Here is a 23,001-nt window from a genome sequence, read left to right on the forward strand (position 1 = left end):
CTTGTCCACTTTTTAAAGGAAAGGTCAATTTTTAATAACTCTTCAGTTTGGTCCTTTTTTAAAATCGCTGTACTTCTCCTGAGCACGACAATATATTCATATTTTCTGTGTCTGGACAATTAGGTGGAGACCACAATAAAAGCTGGATACTTGGCTAAAAATTCCACATGGTGAATTGACCAATTTCATTCCAATAGAAAACTTTATTGCTGCCAATTGTCTGGAGGAGTACTTACACAAGAAATTTTTTGGGTTAGCTTGTTTGCATAACCTATCGAATAGGTTTACTTTGCATGTATTTGAATGCAACAAGTGTGGTAAATAAGGCTGGTGAGTTTCAGGTGCAGATAGCCAAGCAGAAATATGATGTGGCGATAACGGAGACCTGGCTCAAAAAAGGGCAGGATTGAGCACTAAATATTCCTGGATACAAGGTATCTCGGAAAGATAGGGAAAGGAAGGAAAGAAAAGAGGAGCGGTAGCAGTACTGATAAAAGGACTGGAGAGAGGATATGCTAGAGCAGTCAAGGATAGAATCTATTTTGTTAGAACTACGAAATAATAGAGGTACCATTACACTACTCGGTGCATTCTAGAGGCCACCAACTAGAAAATAGAGGAACAAATTTGCAAGGAAATTACAAAGAGATGAAGAATTATAAGAGTACTTATAATGGGGGAATTTAATTATCCTAATATAGTCTGGGACAGTAATAGTGTAAAGGGCAGAGAGGGGCATGAGTTTCTAGAGTGTGTTCAGGAGAATTTTTGACATCAGTATGTTTCCAGTCCAATGAAGAAGGAGACATTACTGGATCTGGGTCTGGGGAAGGTGGACCAAGTGTCAGGAGGGGAACATCTAGGGGACAGTGACCATAGCATCATCAGGTTTAGATTGGCTATTGAAAAGGACAAGGAGCAATCTAGAGTAAAGATAATTAACTGGGGGAGGGCCAACTTCAATGGAGTGAGAACGGATCTGGCCCAGATAAATTGGAGTAACAAGTGGCAGGCAAAACTGTAACATAACAATGAGCTTCCTTTAAAGAGGAGATACTTCGGGTACAGTCAAGATATCTTTCCCCCTCTTGGGAATGTAAGACAAACAAATCCTTGGCTCCCTGGAATACAAAAAAGATAGAGTAAGATGAAGCCGAAAAGTGTGCAGATGACATCTGTCAGGTGCACAATACAAGTGAGAACCAGGCTGAATATAGAAAGTTCAGAGGGGAAGTGAAAAAGGAAATAAGAGAGGCAAAGAAAGAAAGAGTTTGATAAGAGACTGGCAGCTAACATAAAAGGAAATGCAAAAGTCTTCTATAGGCATATAAATAGTAAAAGCGTGGCCAATTAGCAACCTAACAATGGATTTATGCATGGAGGTAGGGGACGTGGCTGAGGTACTAAATGAGTACTTTGTATCTGTCTTTACCAAAGAAGAAGATGCTGCCCAAGTTATAGTGAAAGAGCAGCTAGTTGAGACACTAGATGGGCTAAAAATTGCTAAAAGAGGAGGTATTAGACTTTGTAAAAAATTATTCTTTCACAGGATGTGTCACTGGCAAGGCCAGCATTTGTTGCCCATCCCCAACTGCCTTCGAGAAGGTAGCGGTGAGCAACCTTTCTGAACTAATGCAGTCCACCTAATATAGGTACACCCACAGTGCTGTTAGAGAGGGAGTTCCAGGTTTTTGACTCAGCAACAATGAAGCAATGGCGATATAGTTCTAAATCAGGATGCCATGTGGTCTGGAGGGAAACTTGCAGGTGGTGGTGTTCCCATGCATCTGTTGCCCTTGTCCTTCTTAGAATCCATGGTTGGATTTCCTTTTGTTGAAGATGGTCATTACCAGGCACTTGTGTGGCACGAATGTAGCGTGCTACTTATTAGCCCAAGCCTGAATGTTGTCCAGGTCTTGCTGCATCTGGACACGGGCTGCTTCAGTATCTGAGGAGTTGCGAATAGTGCTGAATATTGCACAGTGAACATCCCCACTTCTGACCTTATGATGGAGGGAAGGCGATTGATGAAGCAGCTGAAAATGGTTGGGCCTAGAATACTACCCTGAGGAACTCCTGCAGTGATGTCCTGGGACTGCGATGATTGACCTCCAACAATCATAGCCATCTTCCTTTGTGCTAGGTATTACTCCAACCAGTGGAGTGTCTTCCCCCTGATTCCCATTGACTCCTTGATGCCACACTAGGTCAAATGCTGACTTGATATCAAGGGCATTCACTCACACCTCACCTCTGGAATTCATCTCTTTTGTCCATATTTGGACCAGGAGCTGAATGGCCCTGGCAGAACCCAACTGTCAGTGTCAGTGAGCAGGTTATTGCTGAGCAAGTGCCGCTTGATAGCACGGTCAATCCTTCCATCACTTTGCTGATGATCGAGAGTAGACTGATAGGGCAGTAATTGGCCAGGTTGGATTTGTTCTGCTTTTTGTGGACAGGACATACCTGGACAATTTTCCACATTGTCGGGTAGATGCCAGTGGTGTAGCTGTAATGGAGTAGCTTGGCTAGGGGTGCAGCTACTTCTGGAGCACAAGTCTTCAGTACTATTGCCAGAATGTTGTTAGGGCCAATAGCCTTGGCAGTATCCAGTGCCTTCAGTCATTGCTTGATATCACGCGGAGTGAATCGAATTGGCTGAAGACTGGCATCTGTGATGCTGGGAACCTCAGAAGCAGGCTGAGATGGATCATCCACCTGGCACTTCCGGCTGAAGATGGATGCAAATGCTTCAGTCTTGTCTTTTGCACTGATGTGCTGGGCTCTCCCATCATTAAGGATGGGGATATTTGTGGAGCCTCCTCCTCCTGTTGTTTAATTGTTCACCACCATTCACCAATGGATGTGGCAGGACTGCTCAGCTTAGATCTGATCCATTGGTTATGGGATCGCTTCGCTCTGTCTATTGCATACTGTTTAAGCAGCCTGGCATGCAAGTAGTCAGCTTCACCAGGCTGACACCTCATTTTTAAGTATGCCTGGTGCTGCTCCTGGCAGGCCCTCTTGCACTCTTCTTTGAACCAGGGTTGGTCTCCTGGCTTGATGGTAATCGTAGAGTGGGGGATATGTTGGGTCATGAGGTTACAGATTGTGGTTGAGTCTAATTCTGCTGCTGATCACCCAGAGCGCCTAATGGATGCACAGTTTTGAGTTGCTAGATCTGTTTGAAATCTATCCCATTTAGCACAGTGGTACTGTCACAACATGATGGTGGGTACCCTCAATGTGAAGACGAGACTTTGTCTGCACAAGGACTGTGCGGTGGTCACTCCTACCAATAATGTCATGGAAAGATGCATCTGCGACAGGTTGATTGCTGAGGCCGAGGTTTTTCCCTCTTGTTGGTTCCCTCAGCTCTTGCCACAGACCCAATCTAGCAGCTTTAGGACTTGGCCAGCTCGGTCAGTAGTGGTGCTACTTAGCCACTCTTGCTGATGGACATTGAAGTACCCCCATGCAGAGTACATTCTGTGCCCTTGCCACCCTTTGTGCTTCTTCCAAGTGGTATTCAACATGGAGGAATACTGATTCATCAGCTGAGGTTGGTGATAATCAGCAGCTTTTCCTGCCCATGCTTGACCTGATGCTATGAGGCAGCAGGGATCTCGCCACCAGGGTGGTGAACCTGCTTCGGTGGTCAGTGGGACCAGGGGCCAGAACTTGTCAACAGCAGCCAATTAAGTGGCTGCCACTGTCATCCCTATTCAGGCTGGCAGCCTGTCCCGGAGACCTGCTGGCCAATCAGAGGGTTGGCACCTCAGCAGCAGCACCACTAGATGTGGTCACTGTTGTGACTGCACCTGCAGGATGAGGGTACATTGAAGGCTGTGCATCATGAAAAACAGTTATGTGCATTCTGAGGGCGCAGGGCCAATCAGGCGGGCCCTGGCGAGGCAGGGAAGGGGGTCAGCCATTGCCAGGGAAATAGCCCTCCATGGAGCAAACAGTGCCTGAAAAAGGAGGCCCCCACCAAGTGCTGGTAAAATGCCACTGGAGGTGGAAAAAGGCCCTTAATTGGCCACTTAAGTGGCTTAATTGGGCTCCTGGTGGGCCAGCTGATGCCTTTGCTGCCACTGGCAAGATGGCATGGCGGCAGGAACACGACAGGCATGCCACTCGATACCTTGCCACTTCCCAGCCCGTCCTGAGAGGGCTGGTAAAATCCAGCCCCACATCTAATGGCTATTAGATCAAACAAGTTACTTCATCTAATTTGTTGAGAATGTTTCACACAAAGCACCTTTAGCTTTGACTTTTTCTAATTTTCCCCTATGTCACTTTAGTCACTGATGCTCTGATACCTTTTTTACTCTCACTGTCCCTTCCTGCGCCACTCTGCTTATTTTTACCCAAAAGACTGCTCTGCTCGAGAGCCTCGACATTTCCCTTGCAGTATTTGAATTTACCCTTTCCTGAATCCTCCAACCCCTGCACCACACCCCCAACACCCACAATTTTTTTAGTTTAAAGCCCTGTCCATTGCCTTATTATTCTAGTCATTAGGAAACTGATCCCAGTCCGGTTTAGCTCCCAGTACAGTTCTCTTTCTCCAGTACTGGGGATCTCTGTGCCCATTTACCTCTGTCCAGTGGAGCAGCATGGGCCTGAGGAGAAGGCAGCTGCTACTGAGGCTGGTGTTACTCCTGCTGGTCCTGGTATTGCTCATTTAAAAAAAAAAATCAGAGGTCCAAGGTAGAGCTGCATCAACTGCACCTATGCTTTGTTGAAGGCAGGGAAGTGCAAATCAAGGTGAGTAAAGCTCAAAATAGGTGAAATGACCTACAAGAAGTTGGAAATCATGTGACAAGCAGTCAAAGCACACTCTTAGAAGTGCTGTGTGCAGCAGCCTCTCACCTAGGCAGGGCTGCAGCTATTGAGTTTCATTCTTTGAAGGCACCCCAGCCTGTCAGTTTCACTGAACGTGCATTGCCCTCTGTGTTCTCGCCTAGTGGACCTGGGCAAGTTGCAAACAGCTTGGGAAACCGTTGCGCTGGCTGTTAAAGCCAGAATGCTGGATTAAATCAGAAAGGACAGAGCTGCTAGACTGGGTCTGTGGTGAGGGAAGCAACACGAGGGAAAAACCTACTTGACCTCGTCCTCACCAATCTGCCTGTCACAGATGCCTCTGTCCATGACAGTATTGATAGGAGTGATTAATGCACAGTGCTTGTGGCACGAAGCCCTTTCTCCACATTGAGGATACACTCCATTGTGTTGTGTGGCACTTTTACTGTGCTAAATGGAATAGATTTCGAACAGATCTAGCAATGCAAAACTGGGCATCCATGAGGTTATGTGTACCATCAACAGCAGAATTGTACTCAACCACAATCTGTAACCCCATGGCCCGACATATCCCCCACTCTACGATTACCATCAAGCCAGTGGGACCAACACTGGTTCAAAGAAGAGTGCAGGAAGGCATGCCAGGAGCAGCACCAGGCATACTTAATGAGGTGTCAGCCTGGTAAAGTGACAACACAGGACCACTTGCAAGCCAAACAGTGGAAGCAGCATGTGATAGACAGGGCTATGTGACCTGACAACCAACGGATCAGATCCAAGCTTTGCAGTCCTGCCACATCCAGTCATGAATGGTGGCGGACAATTAAACAACAGGAGGAGGAGACTCCATAAATATCCCCATCCTCAATGTTAGAGGAGCACAGCAAATAGTGCAAAAGACAAGGCTGAAGCATTTGCAACAATCTTCAGCCAGACATGCCGAGTGGATGATACATCCCAGCCTCTTCCTGAGGTCCCCAGCATCATAGATGCCAGCCTTCAGCCAATCCGATTCACTCCACTCCATGTCAAGAAACACCTGAAGGTAATGGATACTGCAAAGACTATGGGCCCTGACAACATTCCAGCAATAGTACTGAAGACTTGTGCTCCAGAACTAGCTGCACCCCTAACCAAGCTGTTCTGGTATAGCTACACCACCGGCATCTACCCAGCCATATGGAAAATTGCCCAGATATGTCCTATCCACAAAAAGCAGGACAAATCCAACCTGGCCAATTACCGCCTATCAGTCCACTCTTGATCATTAGCAAAGCGATGGAAGGTGTCGTCGACAGTGCTATCAAGCAGCATTTGCTCAGCAATGGCCTGCTCACTGATGCTCAGTTTGGGTTCCGCCAGGGCCACTCAGCTCCTGTCCTCATTATAGCCTTGGTCCAAACATAGACAAAAGAGCTGAACTCCAGAGGTGAAGTGAGAGTGACTGACCTTGACATCAAGGCAGCATTTAACCATGTATGGCATCAAGGAGCCCGAGCAAATCTGGAGTCAATGGGAATCAGAGGGAAAACTCTCCACTGGTTGGAGTCATGCCTAGTACAAAGAAAGATGGTTGTGGTTGTTGCAGGCCAATCATCTCAGTCCTGGGATATCACTGCAGGAGTTCTTCAGGGTTCTGTCCTGGGCCCAACCATCTTCCAGCTGCTTCTTTAATGACCATCTTTCCATGATAAGGTCAGAAGTGGGGATGTTCGCACAATGTTCAGCACCATTCACGACTCCTCATATACTGAAGCAGCCCATGTCCAGATGCAGCAAGACCTGGACAACATCCAGGCTTGGGCTAATAAGTGGCAAGTTACATTCGTGCCACAAATGTGCCAGGCAATGACCATCTCCAAACAAGGGAGAATCTAGCCATCACCCCTTGACTTTCAATGGCATTACCATTGCTGAATCCCCCACTATCAACATTCTGGGGTTACAATTGACCATAAACTGAACTGGACCAGCCACATAAATACTGTGGCTACAACAGCAGGTCAAAAACTTGGAATTCAGTGACGAGTAACTCACCTCCTGTCTTCCCAGTGCTGCAAGTCAGGAATGCGATGGAATACTCTCCACCTGCTTAGATGGGTGTAGCACCAACAAAACTCAGGAAGCTCGACAACATCCAGGACAAAGCAGCCCGCTTGATTTGCACCCCATCTACCACCTTCAACATTCACTCCCATCACCACGGATGCACAGTGGCAGTAGTATGTACCATCTACAAGATGTACTGCAGCAACTCACCAAGACTCCTTAGACAGCACCTTCCAAACCCGCGACCTCTACCACCTAGAAGGACAAGGGCAGCAGATGCATGGGAACACCATCACCTGCAAGTTCCTCTCCAAACCACACACCATCCTGACTTGGAACTATATTGCCATTCCTTCACTGTTGCTGGGTAATCCTGGAACTCCCTTCCTAACAGCACTGTTGGTGTACCTGCATGCTAAGGACTGCAGTGGTTCAAGAAGGCACCTCACCACCATCTTCTCAAGAGCAATTAGGGATGGGCAATAAATGCTGTCTTCGCCAATGACACCCTCATCTCATGAACGAATAAAAACAAACAAACTGACATCTCCTGCTTAACAGAGGACAGTGCAAACAGCAGACCATGGCTGCCAGTCCTCCTACAAGTAGCAGAGCTGCCCTATTATCTCTTGGTGAAGCACACCCTTTTGTACACATCTGTTCATTACGATCCTCATTTGACCTTTATTGCCTATATATTCGCAAAGGAGGTGTAGTATCAAGGTGTCCGTCCTAGAGTGATACAGAACTGGAACAGGCCCTTCGGCCTAACGAATCTGTGCTGACCAACAACCACCCATTTATACTAATCCTACATTAATCCCATATTCTCTACCACATCCCCACCATTCTCCTACCACATACCTACACTAGGGACAATTTATAATGGCCAATTTACCTATCAACCTGCAAGTCTTTAGCTGTGGGAGGAACCCAGAGTACCCAGCGGAAACGTACACAGTCACAGGGAGAACTCTGCACAGGCAGTACCCAGAACCGAACCCGGATCGCTGGAGCTGTGAGGCTGTGGTGCTCAGCACTGCGCCACTGTGCCACCCCTTCTTTGCTCAATTCCAGAGTTGCTCCTGTTACTCCTTTACACAGGCCATGCCACCTACTCTTGAGAATCCTCCATTGTGTGTATGGGAGGTGAAATATCCCACTGGTCTCACATTGTCATAAGGGCCAAAAAGCACAAGGTAATTAATTTTTGGGGTGAAAAGTTGGTGTAAATAGCTTTTGCTTCATTTTGTATCTTAAACACTTACGTATATAGTAAAATCATGCAGAAAAAAGTGTGGAAATTCTAGGCTCGGGCACTACCAGTTCATCCTTTAATGTATATATTACTCATTCCAAATAAAGATTAATTATGTTTTTAGTAAAGCAGTGCATTAATATGATCACTTCCCTTTTTGTAATTCTTTAGACTGCTAGGAGGAGAAAAGTAGTGGTTTGCAAGATGCTAAATTCTACTGCGGCTATTATAGTGGAACAGTTTACTCCATATTACCAACTATAACAAATCAGATAATTACCTGAGAGTGGTTGTCTGGGGACAGGAATGTACAAACATTGATACTCAAGGTCACTACACTTCTGCAAGACTTTTAACAAATTCCTTGAAATGTCTGCTTGGCTCTTTATTCTAACAGGAATGTAATGTTTGTCTCCTTTTGTTTTAATGTCACAATTTGCTTTGTTTTCTGTAAGAAAAAAAACAACTATTCATACCTCTGCTGTATAATCTTATAAAAAAAAGATAAATAAATTAAAATGACCTTAATCTTACCAACATATTCCACCACTAGAACTTTTCCTTTTTCGGAAATGTCAGTGCAGCATACTTCAAAAGTAATATTCCCAACCTTCGTCATTAAAGGAGGGATCAGAGGAGTCTCAACTTTTCCTAGGTATATAAGTAATGAATGCAATTAATATCACAATAAACTGAACACCACAGTATTATTCCTGTATTAAATATTCTAAGCAATATTGCATAAATATACATTCATCAATGGTATTACAATATTAATGAGGTAGCAATACTATTATAGTAGTTCTCCAAGGATTAAATCTAGGAAGTGTGATGCATTTAATATGGTTATTAACTTCCTCAAAAGATCTTGGTCTGTGAATGGCTCAAAATATATGGAAAATCAAGATTACTGAATAGAGGATATATTTCAGAGCGATTTCTAATCAATAAACAACGGAGTACAAAATGGAAAATTACATTTAATATTGGAAATGCAAATGCATTTTGATGCATGAAACCTCAATTACACAATGTAAAGTAATCATTAGTTGAAACTCTGCAGGATCATAATTTGCTACATGGAGTGTGATCTTGTGTGACAGCAATTACCAAGCCACACAGAGAGCTGAATTATACCGGCCCCTCGATGCCGCAGGTCGCGGGGGGGGGGAGGCGGTAAAATTCTGCATAGAGAGGCCCGCCTTGACCCACGACGTCGAGAAGGGTCCACCAAATATTACCGACAACGGGGGAGGGGGCCTTGGTGCGGCTGCCTTGCCAGTGGGCGGCGGGCCCTTCATCAGCATATGCAAATTAACACTAAAGAGATGCAAATAAACTTATCTGCAGGCAGCAGCCATCCCATGCCGATTTTATGGCTGCCATTCATGCTTCATGCGCCTTCGGAGCTCCATACGGTGTTCCGAGGCAAGAACCTGGTGGGGAGCGGGGAGGAATAACATTTTCAGGGCGAGAGGGGTGGAGGAGCGGGGAAAACAAATTTGATTGGTTGTGTGAATGTTGGGAAGGGGTTTGAGGCCAAATGTTAGAATTATGCACCTGTAAAAATTTAAATGAATTCTAAGGGCTTAAAGCCCTTTAAAAATGGCGCTGGACACCAATGCCGGGGACACGGCGGCCGCCCCTACATGTCATGGGGGGCGGCTGCTCTGCCCCCTCTATTTAAATGAGACCCCGCGCGTAAAATCGCAGGGGCCCCTCGATGGTACTTCCGTGTTGGAAGGCTATCAAGTTGAAAGCTCGCCGCCGCGGAGCGCGGTTAAAATGCAGCCCAGAATGTTATGGTAGTTACATAGATCCATGAAACTAAGTCCAGAAGTTTACACTGAAGCTCCATTAAAAAAAACTAGTGAAACCATATTTGTACCATGAACTCTATTATCACCAAATTATCTTAGTTATTGGACTGTTACTATGCCATGAATAGAGACTTGGTTGAAGTATTCAAAAAATGTATAAATTCCTCATTTAATAGAGCATAGTGGTGAACAAAAAAATCTCTTCAAGCTACTTTAGGTCACAAACAGATATGAAGGGAGGTTCTGATAGAGCTTGTACATATTCCTAACCTGGCACAACTGTATAGTATAAATAGTAGTAAGCCGCTGCATTACTCTCCAGCAATGTGACTCATACCTGTAACTCCCAGTCAACGTAAAACCCGAGAGTCAGAGTAGACAACACCTCAATAAAAATAGAAAATGCTGGAAATACTCAGCAGGTCAAGCAGCATCTGCAGAGAGAGAAGTTAATGTCTAAGGTTGATGACCTTTCATCAGAACAGGAAAAGTTAGAAATGTAACTGAGTTTAAGCAAGTATAGGAGGCAAGGAAAGGGGTGGGGGGGGGGGGGGAAAGAAGAGGAGGAAAGAATAAAAGGGAAGGTCTGTGTTTTCCTGCATTTTCTGTTTTAATTTCAGATTTTCAACATCGACAGTGTTTTGCTTTTGTATTAGTTAACACTGCAATTGACTTTGATCATAAATGTGGTGGTATCAGTGATAAACACTGTTCCAATTTTGTCCCTCACTTGTGGATACTGAATTTAGAAAAACAGAAGTAAAAACAGAAAGTACTGGAAATACTCAGCAGGTCTGGCAGCATCTGTGGAGAGAGAAACAGAGTTGACCTTTCAAGTCCGATATGACTTTTCTTCAGAACCCGTACCTACACTTTCTATTACTTCTTTAAAAAATTCAATAAAGTTGATCAAGGATGAGCTTCCCTTTTGGACTGACTACTCCTATATTTTCATTTTCTAGATTTTTCTATTACATCTTTGATTAAGGATTCCATTATCTTTCCTAACACTGACATTGAGCTAATTGGCTTACATGTAGGAATTACATTAGCTGCCCTCCAGTCTTCTGGCACTATTCCCTTCTACATACGAATTAGGAGGAATAGGCCACTCGGCCCTTTGAGCCTGCTCCGCCATTCAATAAGTTCATTGCTGAACTGATTACATTTCCGTCTACCCCCGATAACCCCCTTGCTGATCAAGAATCTATCTACCTCTGCCTTAAAAATATTCAAAGACTCTGCTTCCACTGCCTTTTGAGGAAGAGAATTCCAAAGACTTACGACCCTCAGAGAAAAAATTTCTCCTCATCTCTGTCTTAAATGGGCGACCCCTGATTTTTTAAACAGTGACCCCAGTTCTAGATTCTCCCACAAGGGGAAACATCCTTTCCACATCCACCCTGTCAAGACCCATCAGGATCTTATATGTTTCAATCAAGTCGCCTCTTACTCTTCAAAATTCCAGCTGATACAAGCCTAGCCTGTCCAATCTTTCCTCATAAGACAGCCCGCCCATTCCGGGTATTAGTCTAGTAAACATTCTCTGTACTGCCTCCAATGTATTTACATCCTTCCTTAAATAAGGAGACCAGTATTGTACACAGTACTCCAGATGTGGTCTCACCAATGCCCTGTATAGCTGAAGCATAACATCGCTACTTTTGTATTCAATTCCCCTCGTGATAAACGATAACATTCTATTAGCTTTCCTAATTACGTGCTGTACCTGCATACTAACCTTTTGCGATTCATGCACTAGGACACCCAGATCCCTCTTTATCTCAGAGCTCTGCAATCTCTCACCATTTAGATAATATGCTTCTTTTTTTTATTCTTCCTGCCAACGTGGACAATTTCATACTTTCCCACATTATACTCCATTTGCCAGGTCTTTGCCCACTCATTTAACATATGTAGCCCCCTTATGTCCTCTTCACAAGTTACTTTCCTACATATCTTTGTGTGATCAGCAAATTTAGCAACCATACCTTCGGTCTCTTCATCTAAGTCATTTATATAAATTGTAAAAGGTTGAGGCCCCAGCACAGATCCCTGTGGCACACCACTCATTACATCTTGCCAACCAAAAAATGACCCATTTATGCCTACTCTGTTTCCTGTTAGCCAGCCAGTCTTCTATCTAGGCCAATCTGTTACCCCCTACACCATGAGCTTTTATTTTCTGCAATAACCTTTGATGTGGCACTTATCAAATGCCTTCTGAAAATCTAAGTATAATACATCCACCAGTTCCCCTTTATCCAAAGCACATGTAACTCCCTCAAAGAACTCCAATAAATTGGTTAAACATGATTTCCCTTTCACAAAACCATGTTGACACTGCCTGATTACCTTGAATTTTTCTAAATACCCTGCTCTAATGTCTTTAATAATAGCTTCTAACATTTTCCCCAAGACAGATGTTAAGCTAACTGGCCTGTAGCTTCCTGCTTTCTGTCTCCCTCCACTTTTGAATAAGGGAGTTACATTCACTATTTTCCAATCTAATGGAACCTTCCCGAATCTAGGGAATTTTGGAAAATTAAAACTAACGCATCAACAATCTCACTAGCCACTTCTTTTAACACCCTAGGATGAAGTCCATCAGGACCCGGGGACTTGTCAGTGCCCAGCTCCAACAATTTGTTCAGTACTACTTCCCTGGTGATTGTAATTTTCTCGAGTTCCTCCCTCCCTTCCATTTCCTGACTTACAGCTAATACTGGGATGTTACTTGTATCCTCAATAGTGAAGACCGATGCAAATATCTGTTCAATTCATCTGCCATCTCCTTACTATCCATTATTAATTGCCCAGACTCACTTTCTACAGGCCCAACGCTCACTTTGTTAACTCTTTTCTTTTTAAAATATCTATAGAAACTCTTACAATCTGTCTTTATATTTACAGCTAGCTTTCTTTCGTATTCTAATTTTATCTTCCTTATCAATCTTTAAGTCAGTTTTGTATATTCTGTCCAATCGTCTGACCTGCCTCCCATCTTTGTGCAATTATAGGCTTTTTCTTTAAGTTTGATACTATCTTTAACTGTTTTAATTAACCACGAATGGCGGGTACCACCCTTGGAATTTTTTTTTCACCGTTGTAATGTATCTATTCTGTGTACTCTGAAATATCCCCTGAAATGTCTGCCACTGCATCTCTATTGACCTATCGCTTAACCTGATTTGCCAGTTCACTTTAGCTAGCTGTTTTCACGCCCTCATAATTGTCCCTTTTTAACTTTGAAATACGAGTCTTGGACCCACTCTTCTCTCCCTCAAACTGAATGTAAAATTCAATCATATTATGATCGCTGCTACCTCGGGGGTGCCTTAACTATGAGGTCATTAATTAATCCTACCTCATTGCACAATACCAGGTCTAGCATAGTCTGCTCTCTGGTTGGCTCCAGAACGTATTGTTCCAAGAAATTATCCTGAAAACATTCTATGTACTCCTCATCTCGGCTACCTCTGCCCATCTGATTTTTCAGTCAATATGTAGGTTAAAATCCCCCATAATTATCGCTGTACCTTGCTGACAAGCTGCCATTATTTCTTCCTTTATACCCCGTCCTTCAGTGTGGTTAATGTTAGGTGGCCTGTACACCACTCCCACAAGTGACTTCTTGCCTTTATGAATTCTCATCTCTCCCCAAATTGCTTCTACATCCTGGTCTCCTGAACTTAGGTCATCCCTCTCTACTGCGCTAATACAATCATTAATTAACAGAGCTACCCCTCCACCTTTTCCTAGCTTCCTGTCCTTCCTAAATGCCATGTACCCTACAATATTCAGGTCCCAATCTATGTCGTCCTGCAGCCATGTCTCTGTATTGGCTATCAGATAGTACTTATTTATTTCTATTTCTATTTCTATCCAGAGATTATTACCTTTGAGATTCTGCTTCTTAATTTGGCGCCGAGTTCCTCATACTGACTATGCAGAACCTCTTTCCATGTCCTGCCCATGTTGTTGGTAACTACATGGACCACAGTCCTCCCCCTCCCTCTACAAGTTCCTCTCCAGCCCTGAGCAGATGTCCCGAACCCTGGCACCAGGCAGGAAACACAGCTGTCTGGACTTTCACTCTTTGATGCAGAGAACAGTGTCAATCCCTCTAACTATACTGTCCCCTACTACCACTACATTCCTTTTTTCTCCCTCCACTTGAATGGCTTCCTGTCCCATGGTGCCATGGTCAGGTTGCTCAACCACCCTGCAGCCCCCACTCTCATCTAAACAAGTTGGAATACCTCAAACCTGTTGAACAATCGCAAAGGCTGAGGCTCCTGCACTCCTGCCTTCTGGGTCCCCTTACCTGCCTCAGCTGCAGTGACACTCTTCTGTCCCTGACCACTGACCAAATCAGAAGACCCTATCCTAAGGGGTGTGACTGTCTCCTAGTACAAAATGTCCAGGTAACTTCCCCCTCCCTGATGTGTCGCAGCTTTGACTCCAGTTCAATGACTCTGAGCTAAAGCTCTTTGACCGCAAACACTTACTGCAGACATGTTTGCCCTGGATCTCACTGGCATCCAGGAGCTCCCATATGTTGCAGCCATGACACATCACCCGTCCTGCCATCCTTATCGTGTTAACTTATACAGTGACTCTGCTATCTCCTCGCTAACCTCTTTTAACATGCACAGTTATAATCAATCCAGACCAGGGATTTCAACCTAACTGTGGTTAGTGTTTCAATTATCTTCCCACCTTTTTATCTTAAATGTATTTATATTCTTTTGATCGCATCTTCTAATGTCATGTCCACTATGTTAGTTTCCCTAGTAAATACTGAGGGCAAGTAATTGTTCCATTATTCTGCTATTTTACTCTCATTAGTTGCGAACTTAATATGTATATCCCCTAGTGAACCTATTTCTATCCTGATTTTTCTTTCGTTATTTATATTTCTGTAGAATACTTTTCTGTTTCATTTTATATTCCTTGACAATTTAATTTTGAACTTTCACTTTGTCTTCCAACTTCTTTCCTAACTTTTACATACTCCCTTTTGTCATCCTCTCTTTTGTTGTTTCAAGCTCACACGAAGTGCAACTTTTGACAATACAAACCCAAATTGAAGAGTTATATAATAGACTTTTCCTTAAAATTGTGCTGCAAAATGGTCAAAGGAGGGAGAAAGGGAGATCAGAGCAATCACCACGAACGCTGAGAGCTGGGAGAAATCCAGCAAAAGCCAAACAAGGTGCCCTGCTGTGAATTCTACACTTCAACTTGTGCAGCACAGAACTGAAAGTGATCCCCCATCTCTAGATTGAAGTCTTAACTAAAAGAGCAATTTACTAACAACCCCAGGCCTGCAACTTTAAAAGAGAAATTGACCTCCAAGAAGATTCAACAGGATTACTGTGAGCCCCTAAAACCTACCTCACTTCAAACCTCTTACCCCTTTTCTTCTCTATCTATCTTTTGGGGTGTGTGTGTGTAAGCGAATGCACATGTGTGTGTGGTTGTGCCAATTTGGAGATGAATATTGCTCAATAAATAGTTAATCTGTTTTAAACCTACAAGAAAATCTGTTGCTGCCTGTTTATTTGACAAAATAAAACTAAAGGAGTTTGGGAGTTTGAAGTGGGAACCACCCACACCCCTTACCACCTGGCTGTAACAGTTGTCTGTGTGCTTAGTGTATGGCTTTTTTTTAAAGTTCCAGTTTTGCCCATATTTCTTTATTCATCCAAGGAGTGTCATTGGTGGCTAGTTTGTTCCTACTTTTTAGTGGGATATATTTCCCTTGGACTCTATTGATCATTGTTTTAAATGTTTTCCACTGCTATTCTTTTTTCATTTGTCAGTCATTTTTTTCCAGTTTATATTCCCTAACTCCATTCTGATCCCTTTAAAATCATCTCTTTCTAATTTATTACTTAAGTGTTTGTCTTACTCATGTCCTCCACAATCTGTATCTTAAGCCACATTATGTTATGATTGCTATTGCCTAGCTGTTCCCCTACACTTGCTTCTCTTATCTGTTCTGGTTCATTTTTGGAGCAATATGTTGTGGAACCAACCAGGGAGCAGGCTATTCCAGATTTGGTATTATGTAATGAGGTGGTATTAGTTAATGATCTCATAGTTAAGGATCCTCTAGAGAAGAGTGATCATAGCATGTTAGAATTTCAAATTCAGTTTGAGGGCGAGAAACTAGAGTCCCACTAGTGTTCTGGAGTTAAACAAAGATAATTACATAGGCATGAGGACACAATTGGCCCTAGTGGATTGGGCAGGAAGACTAAAAGGTAGGACAGTTGATGAGCAGTGGCAGATGTTTAAGGAGATATTAAATTCCTCCCAACTAAAATATATTCCAGAGAGAAAGAAAGATTCTAAGAGGGGGTAAAACCATCCATGGCTAAGCAAGGAAGTTAAGGATAACAAAGACAAAAACTAAGGCATACCATATTGCAAAGGCCAGTGGCAGGCTGGAAGATTGGGAAACTATTAAAGATCAACAAAGGGTTATTAAAAAAGCAATAAAAAGAGCTAAGGTAAATTATGAAAGAAAACTAGCGCAAAATCTAAAAACAGATAGCAAAAGCTTCTATAAGTATATAAAAGGGAAGAGAGAAGCTAAAGTGAATGTTGGTCCCTTGGAGGATGTGACTGGGGAGTTAATAGTGGGGAACACAGAAATGGCAGAGACACTAAATCAGTATTTTGCCTCAGTTTTCACAGTGGAGGACATTAGTACCATCCCAATAGTTACAGGTAATGCAGAGGTTATAGAAAGGGAGGCAAATCACGAGGCAAAAAGTACTGAGCAAACTATTGGGATTAAAGGCAGACAAGTCCCCAGGGCCTGATGGCCTACATCTTAGGGTCTTAAAGGAAGTGTCAGCAGAGATAGTGGATCCATTGGTTATATATTCCAAAATTCCCTGGATGCGGGGAAGGTTCCAGCGGATTGGAAAAATGTTAGTATAATGCCCTTATTCAAAAAAGGGAGGGAGGCAGAAAGTAGGAAACTATAGACCAGTTAGTTTAACATCTGTCATCGGGAAATTTTTAGAATCCATTATTAAGGAAGTAATAACAAGACATTTAGAAAGTCAAAATGCAATCCATCAGAGTCAGCATGGTTTTATGAAGGGTGAATCGTGTTTGACTAATTTGCTAGAGTTCTTCGAAGATGTAACAAGTAAAATGGATAATGGGGATCCTGTGGATGTAGTATATCTGGACTTCCAGAAGGCATTTAGAACATAGAACATTACAGCGCAGTACAGGCCCTTCGGCCCTCGATGTTGCGCCGACCTGTGAAACCATCTGACCTACACTATTCCATTTTCATCTATATGTCTATCCAATTACCACTTAAATGCCCTTAAAGTTGGCGAGTCCACTACTGTTGCAGGCAGGGTGTTCCACGCCCCTACTACTCTCTGAGTAAAGAAACTACCTCTAACATCTGTCCTATATCTATCACCCCTCAACTTAACGCTATGTCCCCTCGTGTTTGTCATCACCATCCGGGGAAATAGAGTCTCACTATCCACCCTATCTAACCCTCTGATTATCTTATATGTCTCTATTAAGTCACCTCTCCTCCTCCTTCTCTCTAACGAAAACAACCTCAAGTCCCTCAGCCTTTCCTCGTAAGACCTTCCCTCCATACAAGGCAACATCCTAGTAAATCTCCTCTACACCCTTTCCAAAGCTTCCACATCCTTCCTATAATGCGGTGACCAGAACTGCACGCAATACTCCAGGTGCGGCCGCACCAGAGTTTTGTACAGGTGCAGCATGACCTCGTGGCTCCGAAACTCGATCCCCCTGCTAATAAAAGCTAACACACCATATGCCTGTGGGGGTGGCACATGGGCGCAGTGGTTAGCACCGCAGCCTCACAGCTCCAGGGACCCGGGTTCGATTCCAGGTACTGCCTGTGTGGAGTTTGCAAGTTCTCCCTGTGTCTGCGTGGGTTTTCTCCGGGTGCTCCGGTTTCCTCCCACAAGCCAAAAGACTTGCAGGTTGATAGGTAAATTGGCCATTATAAATTGTCACTAGTATACAAGAAAGCCCCCAGCGATTTAACAGCCGCAGCACTTAAAGCAGCCAGAAGTACTGCACAAAGAACAGCCAGGGGTTGCGCAAACGACTACTGGCAACACCTATGCAGTCATATTCAGCTGGCCTCAGACACCGGAAACATCAGAGGAATGTATGATGGCATGAAGAGAGCTCTTGGGCCAACCATCAAGAAGATCGCCCCCCTCAAATCTAAATCGGGGGACATAATCACTGACCAACGCAAACAGATGGACCGCTGGGTTGAGCACTACCTATAACTGTACTCCAGGGAGAATGCTGTCACTGAGACTGCCCTCAATGCAGCCCAGCCTCTACCAGTCATGGATGAGCTGGACATACAGCCAACCAAATCGGAACTCAGTGATGCCATTGATTCTCTAGCCAGCGGAAAAGCCCCTGGGAAGGACAGCATTACCCCTGAAATAATCAAGAGTGCCAAGCCTGCTATACTCTCAGCACTACATGAACTGCTATGCCTATGCTGGGACGAGGGAGCAGTACCCCAGGACATGCGCGATGCCAACATCATCACCCTCTATAAAAACAAAGGTGACCGCGGTGACTGCAACAACTACCGTGGAATCTCCCTGCTCAGCATAGGGGGGGAAGTCTTTGCTCGAGTCGCTCTGAACAGGCTCCAGAAGCTGGCCGAGCGCGTCTACCCTGAGGCACAGTGTGGCTTTCCTGCAGAGAGATCGACCATTGACATGCTGTTCTCCCTTCGTCAGATACAGGAGAAATGCCGTGAACAACAGATGCCCCTCTACATTGCTTTCATTGATCTCACCAAAGCCTTTGAACTCGTCAGCAGACGTGGTCTCTTCAGACTACTAGAAAAGATCGGATGTCCACCAAAGCTACTAAGTATCATCACCTCATTCCATGACAATATGAAAGGCACAATTCAACATGGTGGCTCCTCATCAGAGCCCTTTCCTATCCTGAGTGGTGTGAAACAGGGCTGTGTTCTCGCACCCACACTTTTTGGGATTTTCTTCTCCCTGCTGCTTTCACATGCGTTCAAATCCTCTGAAGAAGGAATTTTCCTCCACACAAGATCAGGGGGCAGGTTGTTCAACCTTGCCCGTCAAAGAGCGAAGTCCAAAGTACGGAAAGTCCTCATCAGAGAACTCCTCTTTGCTGACGATGCTGCTTTAACATCTCACACTGAAGAGTGCCTGCAGAGTCTCATCGACAGGTTTGCGTCTGCCTGCAATGAATTTGGCCTAACCATCAGCCTCAAGAAAACGAACATCATGGGGCAGGACGTCAGAAATGCTCCATCCATCAATATTGGCGACCACGCTCTGGAAGTGGTTCAAGAGTTCACCTACCTAGGCTCAACTATCACCAGTAACCTGTCTCTAGATGCAGAAATCAACAAGCGCATGGGTAAGGCTTCCACTGCTATGTCCAGACTGGCCAAGAGAGTGTGGGAAAAAGGCGCACTGACACGGAACACAAAAGTTCGAGTGTATCAGGCCTGTGTCCTCAGTACCTTGCTCTACGGCAGCGAGGCCTGGACAACGTATGCCAGCCAAGAGCGACGTCTCAATTCATTCCATCTTCGCTGCCTTCGGAGAATACTTGGCATCAGGTGGCAGGACTATATCTCCAACACAGAAGTCCTTGAAGCGGCCAACACCTCCAGCTTATACACACTACTGAGTCAGCGGCGCTTGAGATGGCTTGGCCATGTGAGCCGCATGGAAGATGGCAGGATCCCCAAAGACACATTGTACAGCGAGCTCGCCACTGGTATCAGACCCACCGGCCGTCCATGTCTCCGCTCTAAAGACGTCTGCAAACGCGACATGAAATCCTGTGACATTGATCACAAGTCGTGGGAGTCAGTTGCCAGCATTCGCCAGAGCTGGCGGACAGCCATAAAGACAGGGCTAAATTGTGGCGAGTCGAAGAGACTTAGTAGTTGGCAGGAAAAAAGACAGAGGCGCAAGGGGAGAGCCAACTGTGCAACAGCCCCGACAAACAAATTTCTCTGCAGCACCTGTGGAAGAGCCTGTCACTCCAGAATTGGCCTTTATAGCCACTCCAGGCGCTGCTTCACAAACCACTGACCACCTCCAGGCGCATATCCATTGTTTCTCGAGATAAGGAGGCCCAAAGAAAAGAAAGAAGAAATAGGTAGGTGGTAGGGAAATATAGGGATAGGTGGGGATGTTTGTTGGGAATATGGGATTAGTGTAGGATTAGTATTAAATGGGTGGTTGATGTTCGGCACAGACTCGGTGGGCCGAAGGGCCTGTTTCAGTGCTGTATCTCTAATCTTAACAGCCCTATTAACCTGGGTAGCAACTTTCAGGGATTTATGTACCTGGACACCAAGATCTCTCTGCTCATCTACACTACCAAGAATCTTCCCATTAGCCCAGTACTCTGCATTCCTGTTACTCCTTCCAAAGTGAATCACCTCACACTTTTCCGCATTAAACTCCATTTGCCATCTCTCAGCCCAGCTCTGCAGCCTATCTATGTCCCTCTGTAACCTACAACATCCTTCGGCACTATCCACAACTCCACCGACCTTCGTGTCATCCGCAAATTTACTAACCCACCCTTCTACACCCTCATCCAGGTCATTTATTAAAAATGACAAACAGCAGTGGCCCCAAAACAGATCCTTGCGGTACACCACTAGTAACTAAACTCCAGGATGAACATTTGCCATCAACCACCACCCTCTGTCTTCTTTCAGCTAGCCAATTTCTGATCCAAAGCTCTAAATCACCTTCAATCCCATACTTCCGTATTTTCTGCAATAGCCTACCGTGGGGAACCTTATCAAACGCCTTACTGAAATCCATATACACCACGTCCACGGCTTTACCCTCATCCACCTGTTTGGTCACTTTCTCGAAAAACTCAATAAGGTTTGTGAGGCACGACCTACAAAACTGTGCTGACTATCGCTAATGAACTTATTCTTTTCAAAATGATTATAAATCCTATCTCTTATAACCTTTTCCAACATTTTACCCACAACCGAAGTAAGGCTCACAGGTCTATAATTTGATAAGATGCCGCACGAAACGTTAATACACAAGGTAAGATCACATGGGGTTAGGGACAATTTATTAGCTTGGATAGAGTATTGGCTAAGCAACAGAAAACAGAGAGTCAGGATAAATGGGTCCTTTTCTGGTTGGCAAGATGTAACTAGTGGGGTGCCACAGGGTTCGGTCTTCGGGCCCCAACTATTTACAATCTGTATTAATGACTTTGATGCAGGGATAGAAGGTACTATAGCCAGATTTGCAGATGACACTAAAATAGGTGGGATAGTAAATTGCAATAAAGAAATAAGAAATTTACAAATGGATATGGATAGATTAAGTGAATGCGCCAAAATTTGGCAGATGGAGTTTAACATGGATAAGTGTGAGGTTATCCATTTTGGTCAGAAGAATAGAAAGGCAAATTATCATCTAAATGGAGAGAAACTTCAGAGTGCCTCAGTGCAGAGGGATCTGGTTGCCCTCGTGCATGAATCGCAGAAAACTAGTATGCAGGTACGGCAGGTAATAAGGAAGGCAAATGAGATTTTGGCATTTATTGCAAAAGGAATAGAGTATAAAAGTAGGGAAGTGTTGCTGCAACTGTACAAGGCATTAATGAGACCGCACCTGGAGTACTGCGTAAAGTTTTGGTCCCCTTACTTGAGGGGGGATGTAGTTGCATTGGAGGTAGTTCAGAGGAGGTTCACTAGATTGATTCCAGAGATGAGGGGTTTGTCTTATGAAGAGAGATTGAGCAGTTTAGGCCTTTACTCTCTAGGGTTTAGAAGAATGAGAGGAGATTTAATTGAGGTATATAAGATGATTAAGGGGATTGACAAAGTAGACGTAGAGAGGATGTTTCCTCTGGTGGGGCAGTCTAGAACGAGAGGTCATGGTTTTAGGATAAGGGGTAGCAGATTTAAAACAGAGATGAAGAGAAATTACTTCTCTCAAAGGGTCCTGCTACTGTGGAATTCACTACCGCAGAGTGCGTTGGATGCCAGGACATTGAGTACATTTAAGGAGGCGATAGACAGATTTTTAATTAGTAATGGGTTGAAGGGTTATGGAGAATGGGTAGGAAAGTGGAGTTGAGGCTGAGATGAGATCAGCCACTATTGAATGGCGGAGCAGGCTCAAGGGGCTGAATTGCCTACTCCTGCTCCTAGTTCTTATGTTCTTATTTCCCATTACCAGATCCAGCAGTGAAACCTCTTGTTGGCCTTTTTACATACTGGGTAAAAAAGCAGTCCTGCACACATTGTAAAAAAAAACTCCATTCCCTGTACTCTTTTCCATGCCTCTTCTAGCCAGTTTATTTGGGGATAGTTAAAATCTCCCACTGTTATTATTCTATGTCTTTCAGTCATTTCATATAGAGTCATCAGAGTCATTTATCGCACAGAAGGAGGGCTTTTGGCCCAACAAATCTACGATGGCTCTCCACAGAGCAATCCATTCAGTCTCATTACCCCACTCGATCCCTGTAGCCCTACAAGTTTATTTCCTGCAAGTTCCAATCCAATTTCCTTTTGAAATGATGGACCATCTCACCTTCTACCACCCTCTTAGGCAGCAAGTTCCAGGTCATTATTACTTACTGAGTTAAAAAAAAGTTCTTCCTCACACCAACCCTGTATCTCTTGCCCAAAACCTTAAATCTGCGTCCCCTAGTCCTCATATCATCAGCTAATGCGAACAGTTTTTATTTGTCTACCTTATCCAAACTTGTCATAATCTTGTACACCTCTATCAAATCTCCCCTCAACCTCCTTTGCTCCAAAAAGAACAACCCCAGATTCCCCAGCCTTATCTTTTAGCTAATATCCCTCATCCTTGGAACCATTCTGTTAAATCTCCTCTGCGCCCTCTCAAGGGCCTTCCACATCCTTCCTAAAGTGTGGTGACCAAAACAGGATGCAATACTCTAGTTGTAGCTTAACCAGAGCTTTATAAAAAGTTCATCATAACTCCCCTGCTTTTGTAT

The 23,001-nt window shown here is 44.2% G+C and overlaps 1 protein-coding gene across 2 annotated transcripts in view; it reads right to left on the reverse strand.

The window, feature by feature from the left end:
- The window catches only part of LOC137349707 (protein mono-ADP-ribosyltransferase PARP14-like), a 97,455-nt gene that overhangs the window by 32,179 nt on the left and 42,275 nt on the right, over positions 1-23,001 (reverse strand). For both annotated transcript variants that reach the window (XM_068014996.1, XM_068014995.1), the window contains exons 10-11: positions 8,648-8,764; positions 8,394-8,561 (exon numbers count right to left, since the gene is read on the reverse strand). In XM_068014996.1, the coding sequence (XP_067871097.1) occupies positions 8,394-8,561; positions 8,648-8,764 (285 nt within the window). The remainder of the gene's footprint in view (positions 1-8,393; positions 8,562-8,647; positions 8,765-23,001) is intronic.

Source organism: Heterodontus francisci, chromosome 2 (assembly GCF_036365525.1).
Source record: "Heterodontus francisci isolate sHetFra1 chromosome 2, sHetFra1.hap1, whole genome shotgun sequence".
Taxonomy (NCBI): domain Eukaryota; kingdom Metazoa; phylum Chordata; class Chondrichthyes; order Heterodontiformes; family Heterodontidae; genus Heterodontus; species Heterodontus francisci.